This window comes from Ranitomeya variabilis, chromosome 7 (assembly GCF_051348905.1).
Source record: "Ranitomeya variabilis isolate aRanVar5 chromosome 7, aRanVar5.hap1, whole genome shotgun sequence".
Taxonomy (NCBI): Eukaryota; Metazoa; Chordata; class Amphibia; order Anura; family Dendrobatidae; genus Ranitomeya; species Ranitomeya variabilis.
In genome coordinates this window covers 152,410,355-152,433,381 of record NC_135238.1, presented here as the reverse complement: position 1 = coordinate 152,433,381, position 23,027 = coordinate 152,410,355, and the positions used below count along the sequence as shown (strand labels likewise).

The window sequence follows — 23,027 nt, the reverse complement described above, 5'->3', positions numbered from 1 at the left end:
ATGGGCACTTTTTGCACCATACGGTCAAGCTGCTCCCACAACAGCTCAATGGGGTTGAGATCTGGTGACTGCACTGGCCACTCCATTACAGATAGTATACCAGCTGCCTGCTTCTTCTCTAAATATTTCCCTTGCAGAAATTCCCCCTCCCTTGCATAATTTGGAGGTGTGCTTTGGGTCATTGTCCTTTTGTAGGATGAAATTGGCTCCAATCAAGCGCTGTCCACAGGGTATGGCATGGAGTTGCAAAATGGAGTGATAGCCTTCGTTATTCAAAATCCCTTTTACCTTGTACAAATCTCCCACTTTACCAGCACCAAAGCAACCGCAGACCATCACATTACCTCCACCATGCTTGACAGATGGCGTCAGGGACTCTTCCAGTATCTTTTCAGTTGTTCTGTGTCTCATAAATGTTCTTCTGTGTGATCCAAACACCTCAAACTTGGATTCGTCTGTCCATAACACTTTTTTCCAATCTTCCTCTGTCCAATGTCTGAGGTCTTTTGCCCATATTAATCTTTTCCTTTTATTAGCCAGTCTCAGATATGGCTTTTTCTTTGCCACTCTGCCCTGAAGGCTAGCATCCCGGAGTCGCCTCTTCACTGTAGACGTTGACACTGGCGCATTGCGTGTACTATTTAATGAAGCTGCCAGTTGAGGACCTGTAAGGTGTCGATTTCTCAAACTACAGACTCTAATGTGCTTGTCTTGTTGCTCAGTTGTGCAGTGGGGCCTCCCACTTATTTTTCTACTCTGGTTAGAGCCTGTTTGTGCTCTCCTCTGAAGGGAGTAGTACACACCGTTGTAGGAAATCTTCAGTTTCTTGGCAATTTCTCGCATGGAATAGCCTTCATTTCTAAGAGCAAGAATAGACAACAAATGTAATGCTCCAGATTATCAACTAGCTCAAAGGAAGGTCAGGTTTATAAGTTCTCTAATCAGCCAAACTGTTTTCAGCTGTGCTAACATACTTGCACAAGGGTTTTCAAGGATATTCTAACCATCCATTAGCCTTCTTACACAGTTAGCAAACACAAAGTACCATAAGAACACTGGAGTGATGGTTGTTGGAAATGGGCCTCTATACACCTATGAAGGTATTGCATTACAAACCAGACGTTTGCAGCTAGAATAGTCATTTACCACATTAACAATGTATAGATTGGGCAGCACGGTGGCGCAGTGGTTAGCACAGCAGTCTTGCAGCGCTGGGGTCCTGGGTTCTAATCCCACTCAGGACAACATCTGCAAAGAGTTTGTATGTTCTCTCCGTGTTTGCGTGGGTTTCCTCCGGGCACTCCGGTTTCCTCCCACATTCCAAAGACATACTGATAGGGAATTTAGATTGTGAGCCCCATCGGGGACAGCGATGATAATGTGTACAAACTGTAAAGCGCTGCGGAATATGTTAGCGCTATATAAAAATAAAGATTATTATTATTATTATGATTGTATTTCTGAATCTTTTAATGTTAGCTTCATTGGAAAAAACTGCTTTTCTTTAAAAAATAAGGACATTTCTAAGTGACCCTAAACTTTGGAACAGTAGTGTGTATGTATATATATATAGCATGTGTATATATATATATATATATATATATATATATATATATATATATATATATATATATATATATACATGCTATATATATATACATACACACTACTGTTCCAAAGTTTAGGGTCACTTAGAAATATATATTTATATTATGGTTTCAGGGGTATCTGTCACCAGATTTTTGTGGACAGAGACCCTGATTCCAGGGATGTGTCACTTACTGGGTTGCTTACTGTAGTCTTGATAAAATCAGTTTTATCATCAGATCACTAGAGGACTAATAAAGCGCTTTCCATGTAGTCCTCCATAATCATGAGTTCTGTATAACCCCACACCCACCACTGATTGGCAGCTTTTTGCCTATGCACAGTGTACACAGAAAGCTTCCAATCAGTAGTGTGGGCGGGGTTATACAGAGCTCAGCATTTAGAGAACTGGCAGATCTGCAGCAGACAAAACGATTTCATCAAAATTTCAGCAAGCAGCCCAGTAAGTGATACATCTCTGTAATCAGGATCTCTGGCGCTACATCATGCTGCTCTCAGAGAATTAAAGACTTAGTGACCGATTCCTTTTAGCAAATCTTGGAGGGCAAGCTTTCATCACTTGTTCCTTCCCAAATGCAGTGCAGCACAGAGCTGAGGATTAGACGAATTCTGCAGTCAGGTATATGTGTATCGATACGTCATGTCATTGTAAACTCACTAAATAAAAGATATTTATGTGTAAACTGTAAAGCTTTTTACAAAGGTAAAACTACGCTTAGAGTAATCGGATTACATAAGCATTATTTATTTATGCTGTTACTTTCTATGTTTTGACACTATTCATATCTGCACAAAAGTGAGCTAGAGTTTTTTTGCTTTGTGTACAGTGTGGAATAACAGGTATCTTTGTCTTTTTTACAGCTCTCTCAGGCTGGGAGCATCCTGACATGACGGTAATTATTGCTCTGATTTCTGTATCAGTCCTGGCTGTACTGATAGGAGTCTTCTTCTTTATATACCGAATATTTGGAGGTATGTAACACTGGATATTCTACTCTGAATGAACGTGTACATTCTATTTTTATATGCTTATTGCTAGGAAAATATTCATGAACTTCAGCTAAAGAGTTGAAGGGTATTTCAGCCTAAACAAGTCACCAATCCAGTGAATCAGTAATAACTTGTTTAGGCAGTAATACTCATTAAACAGGAATTGAAAAGACAGCACATCACTTTTTTTCACATAACTTCCCTTCGTGAATACTCAAGGCTACATGTTTGGTTCCTATCACACATTTCACATTGTTATGACTAAAGCCGTGCTGTAAGGTAATAGTTTTACCATATACATAACAAGTTTGTCCCCAAAACAGCTTGTCCCTGACAATACAGACCTGAAATAAACATTTATTTAGGTATTCAAATATATATATTTGTTTAATTGTAAAACTAATCAATAATATAATCTGAGTGCAGTCCAATTTCCAAGGACTGACCGAAAGGAGAAGATGGAGAAATTTTTGTCTCCCCACCTTCTCCTCGTCCGAGAGAATCAGATCACACTATGTGTCAGGAAAACCTCTTTTACTTTTAGTCAAGAATTTGCACTTGCAGCTCTCTGGCGCCCCCCTTACCCTCAAGTCGGTCAGGGTACTGCACCTAGGATAAGTAGTCATCGGAGAGGCTGCCCTGTCACGTGCTGGTTATCGGGGCACTCTGCAGTGAGGCGGTATATATATCCCCAGTCCCAGGCCAGGAGTTCATATACAAACCTCCGGTCTGTCACTGCCAGGATCCCCCAATAACACCAGAATGCTATGCTGCCACCAGTTCCTCTTTAGATAAAAGCAGGTCTGTTACCAAGCCTATATCGAGTCAGAAACAAACCCCGGGTAGCGTGAATTTGCGCGGAGTACATGTTGGTTCGATCATAGAGCCAAAAGAACAAAGCTAGCAAATTTATACGTTTACTCCAGAAAAAATCAGCAGTGTTTACAAAAATTGGCAGTGTTTACAAAAATTAAAAAAGATATTGCAAAAGAGACAAATACAAATATGTACAAGCAGTTATAAAAGGGATAAAGGTACAAACTTTCTAAATTTCAGTCACAGGTATGATGTGTCGATAAAGGGGAGAAGAGTTCCCAGAGAAATTATTCAGCTCCCCAGCATGTCTTCAGCTGTCTCTCCGACTCTCTGAATAACCTCCCAAAATGGACGTTCCTGTTTTATGAATCAGCCATAAACTTAGGGACACCCACTTGGGCTGACCTCACATGTGGGCTGTTTCCTGGCAGATACACCTATTTTGGAAAGTTATCAAAACTCTTTTTTTCCATATCTTTGGCTTGGAAGCTCACAGGCCAACGATATTTTTACCCCTGTGATTTTGCCGTTATTTAGAGTCCAAACATGGTAGGTCTGTGATTTACTGGTGGACAGAAATTAATTTCCCAGGTTTCCGATGGCCCTAAATGCCACAAAATGCTGACCTAATTGCCCAGATCCTGGAAATCTAATTTTCATGTTTCTAGGATTACTGTGTTTTTTTTAATTTTTGCTTTGAGTATTCTGCCTAGCAGACAAAAGGATTCTTGGAGGGAACACATTCAGCTCTCTGCTATCTGACCAGCAATAAAACTGACCATTTGCTGGGAAGAGAGGGGGGAGTGGAAATTCACAGAGAGGGGGAAAGGAGCTGCAAGAAGGAGTTTGGCATTACAGAAACCATTGGGGGAGGAGTAGCAGGCAGCCCTGGCTGTATAACCCGGACAGACATGCCAGATCCGTTTCTCCCCCAACAAACATGTCTGACAGCTGCTTTGTTATAGAGAACACAGGAGCACTCAGTCAAACAAGCACTCCTATTTATGGGAGAGATGGAGGAAAAGGCTGCTGACAGAACCATCTAATTAATATGGTGGGCTTTATTTTTTATATACTATATGTATTATAAAAACTTGATTCCAGCTCACTCAGTTGCTCTAATGCTCATCCACCTGGGGCTCAGACACCGGCCTCTCCCTTACATCACATCAAGGAAAATAGAAAAAATTGGAGAAAATCCAGTCCTGTTGAGCCGGACTCCAATTTTTTCTATACTATATGTATACTGTATGTGTGTGAATGGCCTCCTAAGGGAACGACTATAATGTATTCACTGTACTGTTTAGAGGTTCTGGGTCATACAGTTGTAAAAAGTCTGTGTACATACTGTGCATATTTTATATATACAGTCATAGCCGAAAGTGTTGACACCCTTGAAATTGTTCCAGAAAATGACTTATTTCTCCCAGAAAATGATTGCTTTTACACATGTTTTGTTATGCGCATGTTTATTTCCTTTGTGTGTATTGGAACAACACAAAAAACTGAGAAAAAGAGGCAAATTGGACATAACTTCACGCAAAACCCCAAAAATGATCTGGACAAAATTGTTGGCACCCTCAACTTAACATTTTGTTGCGCATCTTTTGTAATAAATAACTGCAATCAATCGCTTCCTATAACCATCAATAAGCTTCTTACACATCTTAACTGGAATTTTGGACCACTTTTCTTCTGCAAACTGCTCCAGGTCTCTCATATTTGAAGGTGCCTTCTCTCAACAGCAATTTTAAGTTCTCTCCCCAGGTGTTCTATGGTATTTAGATCAGGACTCATTTCTGGCCACTTCAGAACTCTCCAGCACTTTGTTTCAATCCATTTCTGAGTATTTCTTGAAGTATGTTTGGGGTCATTGTCCCGCTGAAAGACCCATGACCTAGGACGCAAACCCAGCTTTTTGACACTGGGCACTACATTGTGACCCAAAATCCTTTGGTAATTTTCAGATTTCATGATACCTTGCAAACAGTCAAGGCCCTCAGTGCCAAAGTCAGCAAAACAACCCCAAAACATCTTTGAACCTCCACCATATTTGACTGTAGGTATTGTGTTCTTTTCTTTGTAGGCTTAATTCCGTTTTTGGTAACCAGTAGAATGATGTGCTTTACCAAAAAGGCACTTTCCAAGAAGGATTTTGTCTTACTCTTGTACATTTTGGCAAGCTGTAGTCTTTTCATTTAATTCAAATGTCGACGGTTAGTTCGTGCTGACACTGATGCACCCAGAGCCTGCAGGACAGCTTTAATTTCTTTGAAATCTAATTGAGGCTGCTTATACACTATCTGGCCTATCCGGCGTTGCAACCTTTTATCAATTTTTCTATTCCATCCATGTCCAGGGAGATTGACAACAGTGCCATGGATTGTAAACCTCTTGATTATGTTGCGCATCGTGGACAAAGGAACATCAAGATCTCTAGAGATGAACTTATAAGGCCGGTTTCACACGTCAGTGGCTCCGGTACGTGAGGTGACAGTTTCCTCACGTACCGGAGACACTGACACACGTAGACCCATAAAAATCAATGCATCTGTTCAGATGTCATTGATTTTTTGCGGACCGTGTCTCCGTGTGCCAAACACGGAGACATGTCAGTGTTCGTGGGAGCGCACGGATTACACGGACCCAATAGAGTCAATGGGTCCGTGTAAAACACGGACCTCACACGGACATTCTCCGTCTGGGGTCCGTGTGGCGTGCCAGAGACCGCGCTACAGTAAGCGCTGTCCCCCCCACTGGTGCTGAAGCCGCGATTCATATGTTTCCTGCAGCAGCGTTTGCTGCAGAGAAAATATGAATAATAGTGTTTAAAATAAAGATCTATGTGTCCGCCGCCCCCCCACCCCCTGTGCGCCCCCCCGCTGTCCTGAAAATACTCACCCGGTCCCTCGTTGGCTGTTGCTCCTTCCTGCTCTGGCCGCGGCTTCCACTGTATGCGGTCACGTGGGGCCGATCATTTACAATCATGAATAGTCGGCTCCGCCCCTATGGGAGGTGGAGCCACATATTCATGACTGTAAATGATCGGCCCCACGTGACCGCATACACTAGAAGCCGCGGCCAGAGCAGGAAGCAGCGAGGGAGGCGGGTAAGTATTTTCAGAGCAGTGGGGGGGCGCACGGGGTGGGAGGGCGGCGGACACATAGATCTTTATTTTAAACACTATTCTTCATATTTTCTCTGCAGCAAACGCTGCTGCAGGGAACATATGAATCGCGGCTTCAGCGCGATGCAGGGTACCACACGCGTGGGTACCACACGCTCCGTGTGGTACCCACTCGCCATACGGGCGGCACACGTGTGCCGCACGTATGGCCTACGTGAGTTCCCAGGCACACGGACACGGATAACTCCGGTACCGATTTATTCCGGTACCGGAATTATCTGGATGTGTGGCAGCCCTAACCTTGAGCTTGTTGATTTTGTTCAACAATTTTGGTTCTCGAATCCTCAGCCAGTTCTTTTCTCCTCTTTCTGTTCTCCATGGTTAGTACACAGACACACAAAGCAAAGCTTGAGTAAAATTCTCACCTTTTTATCTGGTTTCAGGTGTGATTTTCATATTGCCCACACCTGTTACTTGCCACAGGTGAGTTTGAACAAGCATCACATTCTTGAAGCAAAGTAGTTTACCCACAATTTTGGAAAGGTGCCAACTATTTTGCCTGGACCATTTGGGGGGTTTTGTGTGAAATTATATCCAATTTGCCTGTTTTTTCATGTTGTACCAATGCACACAAATGAAATAAACATGTGTGTAACAAAACGTGTAATTGTAATAATTTTCTGGGAGAAATACTTTATTTCTGGAAGTTGGAACAATTTCAAGTGTGCCAACACTTTTGGCCTTGACCGATGCCCCGATCTGCTGACTTATCTACTATAATTAATTTCTTTAGAAGACCGTAAACAGGGTCTTCACAGTATGAATATGATGGAAGCTGCAACCTCAGAGCCATCCCTGGACCTAGACAACCTGAAGTTACTGGAGGTGAGAAATCTTTGTCCTTTCTACTCTAATAAAGTTACTTTTGCTGGTTCAGTAAATATATTGTCACAGAAGTCCAGAAACCCCATACATATCAGCTCAAGAAGCCATGCGCTGAAAGGATCGGTGATGAATGTATAATCAGCCTAGTACAGCGTTCAGTTTTTTTGTCAATTCTGAGGGTTAGAATGGAAAAGCCATTGTGGATACTCAACCGATGCTCCATTCGAAAGCGAGACCCTGGTGAGGAGGAACAGGGTACTCTTGACTCCCATTCTAATATTTGGTGCGGCGCCTTGTGATCACCCATCGAGTCTATAGGTTACAAGTGTTCTACTACGAGCAACAGGGTAACCGAGTCATGTAGAAACTATATGTTTTTATATTTATTACTTCTACTTAGTAACTTTTAGCCAAAATGTATGAAACATGCCAACTAATGAGGCAAAAGAACTTGTATATAAAATGGTTTACTTTCCCATTCATACAAGGACAATGACCAGTTTGGAAAACCATTCTGAATTGCTAGGTACGGTGTGCGGTGCTAACGTTAATGTACTAGTCATTTCTATTTCAATTTATGTCTTTATCCTTTAAAGCCTATTGGTCAGTCACACTAGAAACATTGCTGAGAGTGGGAATTACCAGACAAGTCACTCTAAAAGTCCTGACAAGTAATTTCTCTTTAATGTCCTTCCAGCTCATTGGCCGTGGCCGCTATGGCTCAGTGTACAAAGGATCATTAGACGAACGTCCCGTGGCAGTGAAAGTCTTCTCTTTCAACAACCGTCAGAACTTCATTAATGAAAGGAGTATTTACCGCACTCCCTTGCTGGAACATGATAACATAGCCCATTTTATTGTAGCTGATGAGAGAGTGACCTCAGATGGACGCCTGGAATACCTTCTAGTAATGGAGTACTACCCAAATGTAAGACTTGTTTTGCCTTTATCATTTTTCTATTTATATCCAGCTTTGTAATATGCCCGGGGTCTTGGATTTTACAGTGACCTTCGCTGCATGCAGACAATGGGGCACTTTTATCAGACTGCCTATAAGATAGACTGACATTATTCTCCATATCAGACAATTGCTGAGCAGCTTTAATTTCATAGACTGCTATAGAAAAATAAGAGTATCACTGTGATTGGTATACAAGAGACAACAAAGACAGTTTTAGTGGTAGATAGTTTTGCTAAATCTGTCCCAATACGTGCAGATTTTATGGTATTTATTATTTTATTTATTATGATTCCTTATTAGGCGCCATCATATTCATATTCCACAGCTCTTTACAGATATTGTCATCACTGTCCCCATTGGGGCTCACAATCTAAATTCCCTACCAGTATGCCTTTGGAGTATATGAGGAAACCAGACTATATTGTTGCAATCGGTCTCAGCACCTACATTGTGTTGCTCTCAGATTATGTAACAAAAACCTACTTAGAGATTCCCTTTTGACTGTCTAAAAATACTGCAATACATTTAAAGGGAATCTGTCACCAGGTTTTTGCCAACCAATATTAAAGCAGCATGAAGTAGAGACAGAGACACTGATTCCAGCAAAGTGTCACTTACTAATCTTCTTGCTGCAGTTTTGATAAAATCCTAGTTTTATCAGAGCAGATTATAACTAGAGGAGTAGTAAACCTGCTGCCATGTAGTCTGCCTTATTCATGATATCTATGTAAACGGGCGGCACGGTGGCGCAGTGGTTAGCACTGCAGCCTTGCAGCGCTGTAGTACCTTTGGGTTAAAATCCTCACTATATCCCTGGTGAAATTGTTGAGGGGTGTTATTTCCAAAAATGGTATCCCTTGTGGGGGGTTTCTACTGTTTAGGCACATCAGGGGTTCTCCAAATGCCACATGGCGTCCACTCTCGATTCCAGACTTTTTTGCGTTCAAAAAGTCAAATGGCGCTCCTTCCCTTCTGAGCCCTACCGTGCGCCCAAACAGTAGCATTCCCTCACATATGGGGTATCGGCATATTCAAGAGAGATTGCACAACACATTTTGAGCTCCATTTTCTCCTGTTACCGTTGTGAAAGTAAAAAAATTATGGCTAAGGCAAAATTTGAGCGAAAAAAAGTACAGTATATACTCGAGTATAAGCCAACCTCCCTAATTTTGCCACAAAAAACTGGGAAAACTTAAAAAATAAGAGTAAAATTAATTGAGATATCAATAGGTTAAGTGTTTTTGAATATCCATATTGAATCAGGATCCCCATATAATGCTCCATACAGTTCACGATGAGCCCCATAAGATGCTCCATATTAAAATATGCCCCATATAATGCTGCACAAAGGTTAACCCCTTAAGCCCCGAGGGTGGTTTGCACGTTAATGACCGGGCCAATTTTTACAATTCTGACCACTGTCCCTTTATGAGGTTATAACTGTGGAACGCTTCAACGGATCTTGGCGATTCTGACATTGTTTTCTCGTGACATTGTACTTCATGATAGTGGTAAAATTTATTCAATATAACTTGCGTTTATTTGGGAAAAAAATGGAAATTTGGCGAAAATTTTGAAAATTTCGCAATTTTCCAACTTTGAATTTTTATGCCCTTAAATCACAGAGATATGTTTTTTTTTAGGGACCACATCTCATTTGAAGTCATTTTGAGGGGTCTATATGATAGAAAATACCCAAGTGTGACACCATTCTAAAAACTGCACCCCTCAAGGTGCTCAAAACCACATTCAAGAAGTTTATTAACCCTTCAGGTGTTTCACAGGAATTTTTGGAATGTTTAAATAAAAATGAACATTTAACTTTTTTTCACACAAAATTTATTTCAGCTCCAATTTGTTTTATTTTACCAAGGGTAACAGGAGAAAATGGACCCCAAAACTTGTTGTACAATTTGTCCTGAGTACGCTGATACTCCATATGTGGGGGTAAACCACTGTTTGGGCGCATGGCAGAGCTCGGAAGGGAAGGAGCGCCGTTTGACTTTTCAATGCAAAATTGACTGGAATTGAGATGGGACACCATGTCGCGTTTGGAGAGCCCCTGATGTGCCTAAACATTAAAACCCCCCACAAGTGACACCATTTTGGAAAGTAGACCCCCTAAGGAACTTATCTAGATGTGTTTTGAGAGCTTTGAACCCCCAAGTGTTTCACTACAGTTTATAACGCAGAGCCGTGAAAATAAAAATTATTATTTTTTCACAAAAATGATTTTTTAGCCCCCAGTTTTGTATTTTCACAAGGGTAACAGGATAAATTGGACCCCAAAAGTTGTTGTCCAATTTGTCCTGACTACGCTGATACCCCATATGTGGGGGGGAACCACTGTTTGGGCGCATGGCAGAGCTCAGAAGGGAAGGAGCGACATTTGGAATGCAGACTTAGATGGATTGGTCTGCAGGCGTCACGTTGCATTTGTAGAGCCCCTGATGTACCCAAACAGTAGAAACCCCGCACAAGTGACCCCATATTGGAAACTAGACCTCCCAAGGAACCTCATCTAGATGTGTTGTGAGATCTTTGAACCCCAAAGTGTTTCACTACAGTTTACAGCAGAGAGCCATGAAAATAAAACATCTTTTTTAACCACAAAAATGATTTTTAGCCCCCCAAATTTTTATTTTCTCAAAAATAGCAAGAGAACTTGGACCCCAAAAGTTGTTGTCCAATTTTTCCCGAGTACGCTGATACCCCATATGTTGGGGTAAACCCCTGTTTGGGCGCACGGGAGAGCTCGGAAGGGAAGGAGCACTGTTTTACTTTTTCAACGCAGAATTGGCTGGAATTGAGATCGGACGCCATGTCGTGTTTGGAGAGCCCCTGATGTTTCTGAACAGTGGAAACTCCCCAATTCTACCTGAAACCCTAATCCAAACACACCCCTAACCCTAATTCCAACTGTAACCCTAACCACAACCTTAACTCTGACACACCCCTAACTCTAATCCCAACCCTAATCCCAACTGTAAATGTAATCCTAACCCTAACTTTAGCCCCAACCCTAACCCTAACTTTAGCCCCAACCCTAACCCTAACTTTAGCTCCAACCCTAGCCCTAACCCTAGCCCTAACCCTAGCCCTAACCCTAGCCCTAATCCTAATGGGAAAATGGAAATAAATACATTTTTTTAATTTTATTATTTTTCCCTAACTAAGGGGGTGATGAAGGGGGGTTTGATTTACTTTTATAGCGTTTTTTATATCGGATTTTTATGATTGGCAGCTGTCAGACACTAAAAGACGCTTTTTTATAGCAAAAAAGTTTTTGCGTCTCCACATTTTGAGAGCTATAATTTTTCCATATTTTAGTCCACAGAGTCATGTGAGGTCTTGTTTTTTGCAGGACGAGTTGACGTTTTTATTGGTAACATTTTTGGACACGTGACAGTTTTTGATCACTTTTTATTCCGATTTTTGTGAGGCAGAATGACCAAAAACCAGCTATTCATGAATTTCTTTTGGGGGAGGCGTTTATACCGTTCCACGTTTGGTAAAATGGATAAAGCAGTTTTATTCGTCGGGTCAGTGCGATTACAGCGATATCTCATTTATATCATTTTTTAATGTTTTGGCGCTTTTATACGATAAAAGCTATTTTATAGATTAAATAATTATTTTGGCATCGCTTTATTCTGAGGACTATAACTTTTTTATTTTTTTGCTTATGATGCTGTATGGCGGCTCGTTTTTGCGGGACAAGATGACGTTTTCCGCGGTACCATGGTTATTTATATCCGTCTTGTTGATCGCGTGTTATTCCACTTTTTGTTCAGCGGTATGATAATAAAGCGTTGTTTTTTGGCTCGTTTTTTTTTTTTCTTACGGTGTTCACTGAAGGGGGAAACATTCTCTGAATCAGTAGGATCCGTTGAAGCGTTCCGGAGTTATTAGCTCATAAAGTGACACTGGTCAGATTTAAAATATTTGGCCTGGTCATGAAGGTCAAAATTAGCTCCGTCACTAAGGGTTACTTTGGTTAAACTTTCCATTTTTGGTGGGACCAGACACCCATCTGATCTGCTACCATACGATTTTGTCAGGGAAGACAGGAATCAGGCAGCTTGAGTATCAACACCTGATCCATTTCTTTAAAGGGGAGTTGGGTACTCCCAAGCAGCTTTTTTTTTTTTTAAACTCTCTTCCTGTTGAAAATACAAGAATAGTCAGCCAAGCAGAGCTCTGATGTGTACGTAGGAGTCGCGAAAGATATTTGTTTTTCATCGATTCTGTGAGCCACCTTAAGGCTATGTGCACACGCTGCGGATTTTGCTGCGGATCCGCAGCGGATTTGACGCTGCGGATCCGCAGCAGTTTTCCATGCGGTGTACAGTACAATGTTAACCTATGGAAATCAAAATCCGCAGTGCACATGCTGCGGAAAATTCAGCGCGGATTTGCTGCAGAAAAAAGAAGTAGCATGTCACTTCTTTCTGCGGATTCCGCAGCGGTTTTCAACCTGCACCAATAGTAAAGTGCAGTTGAAAACCCGCAGAGGAATCCGCAGAAGAAACCGCGTGAAAATCCGCAATGAAAACCGCAGTGGTGTTGCACTGCGGATTTTCCAAATCCGCTGCGGAAATCCGCAACGTGTGCACATACCCTTACTCTTCATATATGTTATTAATAAAGGAGCTGCTACATTTTTCAGATGTTGGCAATTTATTAGTGGCCAGTTAGAAGTAGTGCGTGCGTCTTACTACAGGTTTGTGTTTGTGAAAGCCAAAAACTAATTTCCTGTTTACACAATTCTAGCACTGAGTTCCTAGACTTTTGAAAGGCAATGAACAGATAAGGAGAAAACACTGAGAGCAAGTGAATTTGGCACATATTCTGTTTATACTATGGTGCCAGTCTGCTGCTGAGTTTAGCCAATATCAGCAAAACGTACAAATAGGGGCCTTTCATATTGTTTGGTAACATTTTGAGAAAGATAACATTTTTTACAGTTCAACCTTTGCCATAACAAATCTAATTTGATCGTAGTAATCCATTATAACCCACATGGTCGGTTCTCACTTCAATTGTACATACAGAAAAATTAGGAATATGAGTGTGCTGAGAAAACATATTTGTAGTAAGGTGTCTGCTCGAAGACACCATCATTGCATGTTTTTTTTTGTCTGTACATAGTCTTGTAGTTATAACTGAGCATTTGGGTATTTACTAACGAGCTGTAGCAGAGCATCAGGTTAGCTATTATTGCATTACTAGAGGGTTGCTGGTCACCTCTCACTAACAGCAGGACAGTGGTGGCCACAGACAGAAGAGGGCCTCTGCAAGAACAATATATGGGCTTATTGCAGTTCCATATCTCATCATAATGCACCATTCCACCTGCTTTGGACGTACAATTGGGCCCCCTCATGTCTTGGGTATTTGTGTGGCTGCTCAGGTTGCACCAATGGTATGCAGCAGACCCTAATTATTAGATATTAATTAATATGAATATTATTATTGTTATTTAAAATGTATATATCTAAGTTTGGTGACATGACTTTGGCTGAAATAACCTGCTCCAATTATGGTGCATTGCCAGACACCAGCTTCCTGGGAAATTTAGCCCATTTCTCATGGGAAATAGCTTCCAGTTCACAAATATTCTTGGGTTGTCAGGAAAGTGGTCCAACCAATTAAGAAAGAAATCATTGCCTTGAACAAACAAGGAATAGGATGCAACAAGATACAAAGGCAATGGATGTTCCTATAGATACAGTTGGAAGCAGATATTCTGAGTTCCACCAAGGACAACATCTGCAAGGAGTTTGTATGTTCTCCCCATGTTTGCATGGGTTTCCTCCGGTTTCCTCTCACTTTCCAAAGACATACTGATAGGGAATGTAGATTGTGAGCCTCATCGGGGACAGCGATGATAATGTCTGTAAGGCGCTGTGGAATATGATTCTGAACATTTTTGCTCCACATCAGTTACATAACAGTCGCGCTATAGCATCATCTTTAGGTATGCTGGAGACCCACATGTCATACAACTTACAGGGAAATTGTCAACTGATACAGGGTAGCACGTACCATGCTCTGGCTGTAGGATCTGAGTCGGGTATGTTTGACTTTGGAACAATTTTTCAGAGAAAAACATACTTTAATAGCTGCCGGAGCCCAAGACTGCGCTGTAGACTAGTCAGACAGTCGGGTCCCTGGCGGCCTCTCCCTACCTATTGCAGGTGACTGACATGTCTCTGCCTATATGAGCATTATGGTAGAGACCTGTCAATTTATGGCAGTGGGCACAAGAAGTTGCCGGGGACTCACCTGTCTGACAAGTCTCCAGCTCGGTCTAGGACCTCGGCAGCTATTAAAGCATAGTTTCCTCTTAAACTCTGCAGCATTTCAGAGTCAACCATACCTGAGATCATACAGGCAGTGCCTGGTGCACACTGCCCACAAATTGAGCTGCATGTATCAGCTGTGTTTAAAGAGTAACCGTCATTTTAGTTTATATCCCATAAATCAATAGTACACATGAAGATATGCAACTTTGTAATAGACCTTATCAGAGAAATCTGCTTCTTTCTCCACTCGGACTGATTATTCACTCCAAAAGTCTCAATTCATGTATTCAACGAAGAAGGATTTTTGCATTACTGAAAATGAGAATGAATGATCAAGTCATAATGATGAATTTGAGAATGAATGATCAGTCTTGGTGGAGAAAGAAGCAGATTTCTCTGCTAAGATACAGCATATTACAAAGTTTTTAATTGATTTAAATAAAGATTAAAATGACGGTTACTCTTTAATGTAACTGTCTAATGTAAAAAATCTCACAAATGTTGGTTGGATAACTGCAAAAATTAGGAAACAAATATGGAAGAACAGTAAAAGACCCCAAATCTTGTCAGCTGGAGCCTTATTACAACTCTGTACAGGATGGAGCAGTAATGAGATTGATAAGCTATGGCTACAATATCTTCATTGACTGGTTTAAATTCCTTATTTACCAGCTGATAAAAAAACAAATAATAAAGAATAAATTATTACAGTGAGACTTTTATCATCAGTTTTTCTTTTGGAATATTGTATATTTCCCTTTGTTTGCCCATAGAAAGGTTTGCTATTTTGACGCTTTTTCGTGAATAACATTACTGCTACATGTTCCTATGTTCATATTAGCTATTAATACAAAGAATTGTCTTCTTTTGTCCACAGGGATCTCTGTGCAAGTATTTAAGTGTTAACACTAATGACTGGCTGAGCTCTTGTCGGCTGGCACACTCGGTAACCAGGGGACTGGCATATCTGCACACAGAGTTATTACGAGGAGGTACTTTCTGAACTTTGTTGTAACAGAAAAACTGGAAAAGAAATCAAATTGGGATTAATAATCAAATTGAGAAATGTACATATTAGTCTATTTGTGTAATCTATGTACTTGAATATGAAAGGGCTTGTCCACCCTGGGTGAAATTCTCAGCAGGCGCTGCAGCTTGCCAAATCCTCAATGTGTGTAATGCACGCACTGTGTGGCCACGTTCACATGTCCAGTATTCGGTCAGTATTTTACATCAGTATTTGTAAGCCAAAGCCCGGAGTGGGTGATAAATACAGAAGTGGTGACGTGTTTCTATTATATTTTTCCTCTGATTGTTCTACTCCTAGTTTTGTCTTAAAAGTGTTGATGTAACATACTGACCAAGTGCTGAATCTGTGAACGTGGCCTTAGGATACGGCTCTGCTTGCTGTTTACAGCGGTCTTCAAGTGGCCATATATATGTGATTTGTATACTGGCGGTCACATGCCGATTAGTGTCACCTGGCTTCTCTTAATAGGATCACAGGAGACTAGTCGGCATGTGACTTGCAAGTGTGGAAATCACAATCTTGTTGTTACATGACCGCTCACTCACATGGAGGATACAGAAGAATATGCACACGTTGCGGATTCCATTGCGGATTTTTCCGCCCAGATTCTGCAGAATCCGCAGGTAAAACGCCCTGGGTTTTCTGTGGATTTTGTGCAGATTTTACCTGCGTTTTAACACCTGCGGATTGCTATAGTGGAATAGGTGTAAAACGCTGCGAAATCTGCACAAAGAATTGACATGCTGTGGAAAATAAACCGCTGCGTTTCTCCACAGCATGTGCACTGAGGATTTGGTTTTCCATAGGTTTACATGGTACTGTACAACACATGGAAAACTGCTGCGGATCCGCAGGGCCAAATCCGCTGCGGATCCACAGCCAAATCCGCAACGTGTGCACATACCCTAAGAGTTTGCGTGTCATCACATTGAGTGTCTGCAGAATTTTCCTCTGAGACAAGACAACCCCTTAAATGTAGGGATGGAATAACCAATAATATCCCATCAGTAAACAAACGTAAAATGAAATATTGTAATATTTGGATCAGATAATAGAAATGTTATATATGGGGATAACAGATGATTTTTAGTGTAACAGTAGGACACTGCCCTGATGGCTTGTCCCTTCGTCACTGTATCACACAGGGATTATGCATTTATGGCTTTATTAAACATTGAATACAGTAAATTGTGGATTCTTCGTATGATCACGACATATGGAGATAGAAAATCATCCCAGATGTGAAATGTGTCTGCAATCTTTTTCCAAACAGATCACTACAAACCTGCTATTTCTCACCGTGATCTGAACAGCCGTAATGTTCTTGTGAAAAGTGATGGGTCCTGTGTTATCAGCGACTTTGGCTTGTCCATGCGCCTGACAGGAAACAGGCTGGTGAGGCCGGGAGATGAAGATAACGCAGCCATTAGTGAGGTAGGACTAATGATTGCAGTATTGACAGTGGGGTTTTTTAACCGTTTCCTTTTCAGTAACGGTCTGTTCTCATTGGGTGTTTTTTGTCCAATTTATCAAAAGAGTGTCAATTACTAAACTATACTTAAAAAACACCAGATCTGTGGTTTAAGTCTATGGTCACACAGTGATCGGCGTACGTCCTAGTCCTGTCAGTCGCAGCAGTTGTCGGATAAAGTGTTGATGAGTGCAAATTTTTCATTTATTTTTGTCCTCACAGTAGCCAGTAACATTAAGTCATCCATTTACACTTGTTTCCACAATGGCCTAGTTGAAAGTTGTTGTGGCGGTTAGGACGCAGCTGTGTCCCTGCCACACGTTATCAGTGTGCCGATCACCATGTGTGACATCCCTTATTAATAATCATAACTGTTCATTCCTACATGAAAAAATAATGTCAACGGTGACAGAACTTATGTAGTAATATGGCAGCGGGTGTATAACAATTGAACAGAAGGAAATCTCCATCAGGTACTTTTATGGATCATTGCAAAAGCCCCTTAATGAATCCGAGGCGTGTGACAAGTGGCGTGCGCCTTCATGCATACTGAAGGCAGTGGGAGAGGAGTGGATGGTGGATAGGACAGGCTGCAGTGTGCTCTCATTATCACTAAAGAGTAGCTAAAGCGTTTTGCGACGCATGCGTCACTGCGGCACACGCGTCATGGCGCAGAGGATGCAGCAAGTTGCATTTTTTGTGCATCCAAAATCAAGCAAAAAAAGGACACATGCGTCGCAAAACGCAGCGTTGTGCATGCGTTGTGCATGCGTTGTTCCTGCGTTGTGCGTTGCGTCGCCGACGCTGTGGCGCACAACGCAAATGTGAACGTAGCCTTAGTGATTTGTGGGGGTTCTCAGGACCCATACATCTACAGAACTGCTGACAATTAAAGAGCCTAAAAAAATATGAAAAAATAAGTTAAAAGTTTAGTTACTCTTCAATAGCAAAAATCATGTTCCAAGCAGTGAAGTAAAAACTGTTTTTGAGGTGTTTACTTCTGATAATTTTGATGCAATTTTCCATTGAAGCAGTTTGAAGGACATTTCCTTTAACTGATTCTTTAAGGGAGATGGTTTTACCGGCCCTCATTTTTTTGAATATTTTTCAGGCCATTGAATTTTATTTCTATTCGAGCTCAGATTATCTAGCTCTAAAAATTATTTTATAAATCAAATACATCTTGGTTTTGTGGTTAAAAGTGATTAAGATGAAATCCAAATGTGTTCAGTTTGAACATTCTTCATCATACTCTGAGATTAGGATATTATCTCAGGGACATGTTGTCCTTGGAGAAGTTTCTCTGCCCCATCTTACAGTACACACAAGGTCACACAAAACACAGTCCACGCTCAGATCAGAGTACCCTGCTCCATTACCAGGTGTCCTGACTAGAGCTTTAGGCCAAGGTCACACTATCAGTGTTTGGTCAGTGTTTTACCTCAGTATTTGTAGGCCAAAACTAGGAGAGGATCAATCCGAGGAAAAGTATAATAGAAACACATCACCACTTCTGTATTTATCACCCACTCCTGATTTTGGCTTACAAATGCTGAGGTAAAAAACTCACCAAATACTGAGTTTGTGAACATGGCACTGTTGCTTCATATGTGCCTGATGTCAGAAGACCAGGCCGCGTATTCTGATCTGAGCATGGTCTGCGTTTCATGTATGAATGAAACCATCCTTACGCTCTGGACCAGGACAAAGTATAGTAGAGGTAGGCCCAGAGCGCTACCTCAGGTGAAGCAGAAATGGGCAACATTTGAAAGACAATATCATATTGTTGCAGTGGCAATGCTGACGCCACTTTTCACTACTAGTAACTGTTGTGCGGTCAGCACAGAAATAGTAGAGCGCTTTTGTGCATTACATCTGGGGCAGTTTTTTCCACAAGGAAAAACAAGCAGTATGTCAGTTACTAGGTGTTTCTGCTACAAAAAATGCTCGAAATTTGACTGTTGAAGGAAAAAATAATTCATACACCAAAAAAACCCCCAAAAACCTACGTCAAACAAACATTGTGAACATGTGACCAACTCTGAAACACTATAGAATTTTGTCATCTCCCCACTCACAGGAATATTCATATAGAGTTTTTGAAGTGGATTTTGGAGCAGATTCTGATTCACAAGCCATAAGAAAAACTGGTTCAAATACTCTTTTGAATAAGCTTTTTATTGACTTCAATGGAAAAGGCACCTACAGTTTACATTGTGCTGTTTCTTACCACAAGTTTTTTTCAAGTGGAAAACATACATGTCAATTCTTGAGACTTTTCTCGTAGAGAAACCATTTTAAATTTGACATCTAAATTGGATGAAGCAGAATAATGTACCCATCCCAAAAAATCCATGTAAAAAATATTTGCACACACGCTTAAGAGCCAGTGGAATACGCTAATGGCAGTAGACCGTGCCGCTGCTTTGAGGCCAGTGACTTATGGTCCTAAATCCATTGATGCCCGGGGTCTCAATTTTAAAGATATCAGCATCCACAGGATGCAGGTACGGTAGAATACAATGGTGTAATAGAGAGCCATGAGATCACTGCTCGACCATTTAGCCTGTGCTTCTGAGACTCTGCTGCAATAAGCAATAATAAGAGGCAAGAAGACCACTTAATTTTTTATTTTGTCAGTCAGTATTTGTCAGGGAAACTGTAGAATTCATCATAGGGTGTGTGGGAGGTGGAAGCTATAAGCGTATGATAGTGCATGTGGGGGCCATTAAACTGTGTGTGGTGGCTGTGGGGCAATCATACTGTGTGATGGGGCTGAGGGGGCCATCAAACTTTGTGGTTGTGTATAGGGCAATCATGTGTATAATGGCTGTGGGGGCATCATACTGTGTGTGGATGCTGTGGGGTCATCATACTGTGTGAGGAGCTGCGGGGCCATCATACTGTGCGTATGTGTGGGGCCTTCATACTTTATGGTTGTGTATGGGGCCATCTTATTGTGTGCAATGGTTGCGGGGGCATCATACTGTGTGAGGAGCTGCAGGGCCATCATAATGTGGGGGCCATCATACTTTGTGGGGGCCTGCGAGGGGACATCATACTGTGTGTGTGGGGACATAATGCATGGGCATATCATGTGTGGGTGCTGTGGTTATTCATACTCTGGGGGTATCATACTATGTGGGGGATCACTTTGATGGTATCATATTCTGTAGGGGATCACTATGGGGCATCGTACTTGTGGGGTTCACTTTGGGGCCTCATCATGTGTATGGGGCACTGTGGAGGCATTATACTATGTGAGAGGCAATGTTGGTGCAAAATTGCATCATACTGAGTTATGGAGCACTGTGGCAGAATTATACTGTGTTGGGGGCACCGTGGGGGCATCTTACTTCTCTGGGTGCACTGTAGAGTCATCAAGCTGTGCATGTAATGGTACTGTGGAGGCATACTGTGTGGAGAATTCATTGTGGGGATATCATACTGTCTGGGAGGGGGCATTTCTGGGTCCATGAAAGGGCACAATTACTGTGTTCATGCCACAATACGCGTCCCTTCCCTGCCTTTAAAAATTGGGAGGTACTGCACTTAGGATCCTGCCTACTCCGCCAAGTACTTATTTTTGGAGGACCAATTCGGACTTTTGCTGTGGGGCCTGATGATTTTTATGTATGCCCCTGTTTAGAGTAAAAGAAAGCCGTTTTGTAACCAGGAAGCCTGTCCTTGTTTTATGCTGTCCATAGGTCACTCAGTAGGAATCTAGAGATTCACTTTAACAAAATGCAACTTTCAATATAGACAATAGTATTGATGCATCTCTCTTACCCAATAGTGTAAAATAACACAAATGCTGTGAGCGTGGGTGAAGTCATTATCTATTCCTAGTTTTCCACTGGACAGTAAGTGACATACTGCGTCTGGCAATTTCAACACTACCACGACAATGTATTTATTGTTTATCTGCAGGTTGGCACTATCCGTTACATGGCGCCCGAGGTCTTAGAAGGGGCAGTGAACCTGAGAGACTGTGAGTCTGCATTGAAGCAAGTGGACATGTATTCTCTGGGTTTGATCTATTGGGAGATCTTCATGAGATGCACTGACCTCTTCCCAGGTGAGATATTCAGTGGAGATATTGGAAATCGATGCCTGTTTCATATGTCTCGTCTGGTGTTATTTCTGGTGTCAATTACTGCAATGCTTCTCACACTACCGTGATGATAAAAAGGTGTAAATGTAATGGCACAACGCTGATGGATGTGTTCAATCAACTATTTCAATAGAGAAAAATCTTTATATATATATATATATATATATATATATATATATATATATATATATATATATATATATATATATATATATATATATATATATATATATATATATATATATATATATATATAGTAATCTACTTAATTATCTGACCAACCATATAGTTAAAATAGATGACAATATCAGAACATGTCATATAATTTCAGCCAGATCTTGATTTTGGAACACCCGTCTGTTTTACTTTGTATCATACAGTTATAGCTAGAATTCCATATAGAGCAATGCTATAGTATATACCTGCACTTGAAATGCCCCATGAGAAGGAGTGGATCAATTATAAAATATGGAAATCCTGTTATAACATCCTGTGCCAGTTACAATATAAGCAAATAAACACAGAAAAAGGAAGCACAGCTCTGCGGGTAGTAAGATATATGAAAACCTTCAATATATGAATATTTTTAACGCCGTCTCACTCAGGCTGATACCAAGATAAACATTATGAGACATATATGATTGTGATGGAGGCAATATTTCATTCTCAGAAATTTCTAAGTTAAATTTATCAATGTTTTACACCATTTATTGCACTGTTATTAGTACATACACCAAAAGATAAAATAACGAGGAAAGTAGATGGTTAACTTTTTGGTGTAAAGTAACAAGGTCACATACTCTAGACTGGCCATAGCTGTCTTAAAAAAAGGTACAGAACCAATACAGATATATTGGAACTATTTTTAATTTATATGAAAATTTGCTATCTGTGCAAAACTTGTCAAAAGTTGCAATTTGTGCAACATTTCATGATTAATATGCAACTATTGGAACATTGGTCTCCTGCTTTTATCAAACATTGGAAAGTGAACTATCATACAAAAAAATTGTGCAGTGTGACTGATAAATGTGGAGTTGACTTGGGTGCGCTAAAGATTTGGCATAAATTACTCTATTTTTGATCAATGTGGTCTTATAACTCTATACCAGGAGACTTGATTTTCTCTCTTACACCTAGGCCTTTAAAATGTACTGGTCGTAGGTGGGATACAGGTTTATTTTTTCTTTAAAGAGGATGTCCAGGAAGTATGCCTGTCACATACTAGCAGTCACATGATCGCTCGGTCTTGCCGCCGGCATGGGAGAATCCTTAAGCTAAGTTCACACTAGCTGTTTTTGCAGTCTATGAGATATCAGAAATCTCATGCACACACCTTGGTTTTTTGTCATCAGGAGTTTGTGCTTTGCATGTTTTTTTGCACAATAGAACATGTCACTTCTTTCAGCGTTTTTAACCCATTGAAATGAATGGGTGGTTAAAAATGCTGAAAAAACGCACCAAAAAGGCAGGTATTATGTTTTGCCGTATTTTGTGTGCCAAAACCTAATTCTCTAGAATAGGACTTTTTTTTCCAACACTAAATGTTATCAGCATGCAGAAGAGACAAATCTAGCATGCCAAAATCTCCCATGTACAAAATGAGCAATTTCTATAAGAAATACATTAAGAAATTGCTGTGCATTCAGCTAATATCTAGCATATGTTCATCAAAGATAACCTGTCACCGCAGAGATCTGGCTCCATGTCTTTCTTG

General features: G+C 40.9%; 1 protein-coding gene across 2 annotated transcripts in view; it reads left to right on the top strand.

The window, feature by feature from the left end:
• The window catches only part of BMPR2 (bone morphogenetic protein receptor type 2), a 217,613-nt gene that overhangs the window by 175,867 nt on the left and 18,719 nt on the right, over nt 1-23,027 (top strand). For both annotated transcript variants that reach the window (XM_077272082.1, XM_077272083.1), the window contains 6 exons: nt 2,470-2,580; nt 7,335-7,426; nt 8,124-8,354; nt 15,573-15,687; nt 16,999-17,159; nt 21,127-21,274. In XM_077272082.1, coding sequence (XP_077128197.1) covers nt 2,470-2,580; nt 7,335-7,426; nt 8,124-8,354; nt 15,573-15,687; nt 16,999-17,159; nt 21,127-21,274 — 858 coding nt within the window. The remainder of the gene's footprint in view (nt 1-2,469; nt 2,581-7,334; nt 7,427-8,123; nt 8,355-15,572; nt 15,688-16,998; nt 17,160-21,126; nt 21,275-23,027) is intronic.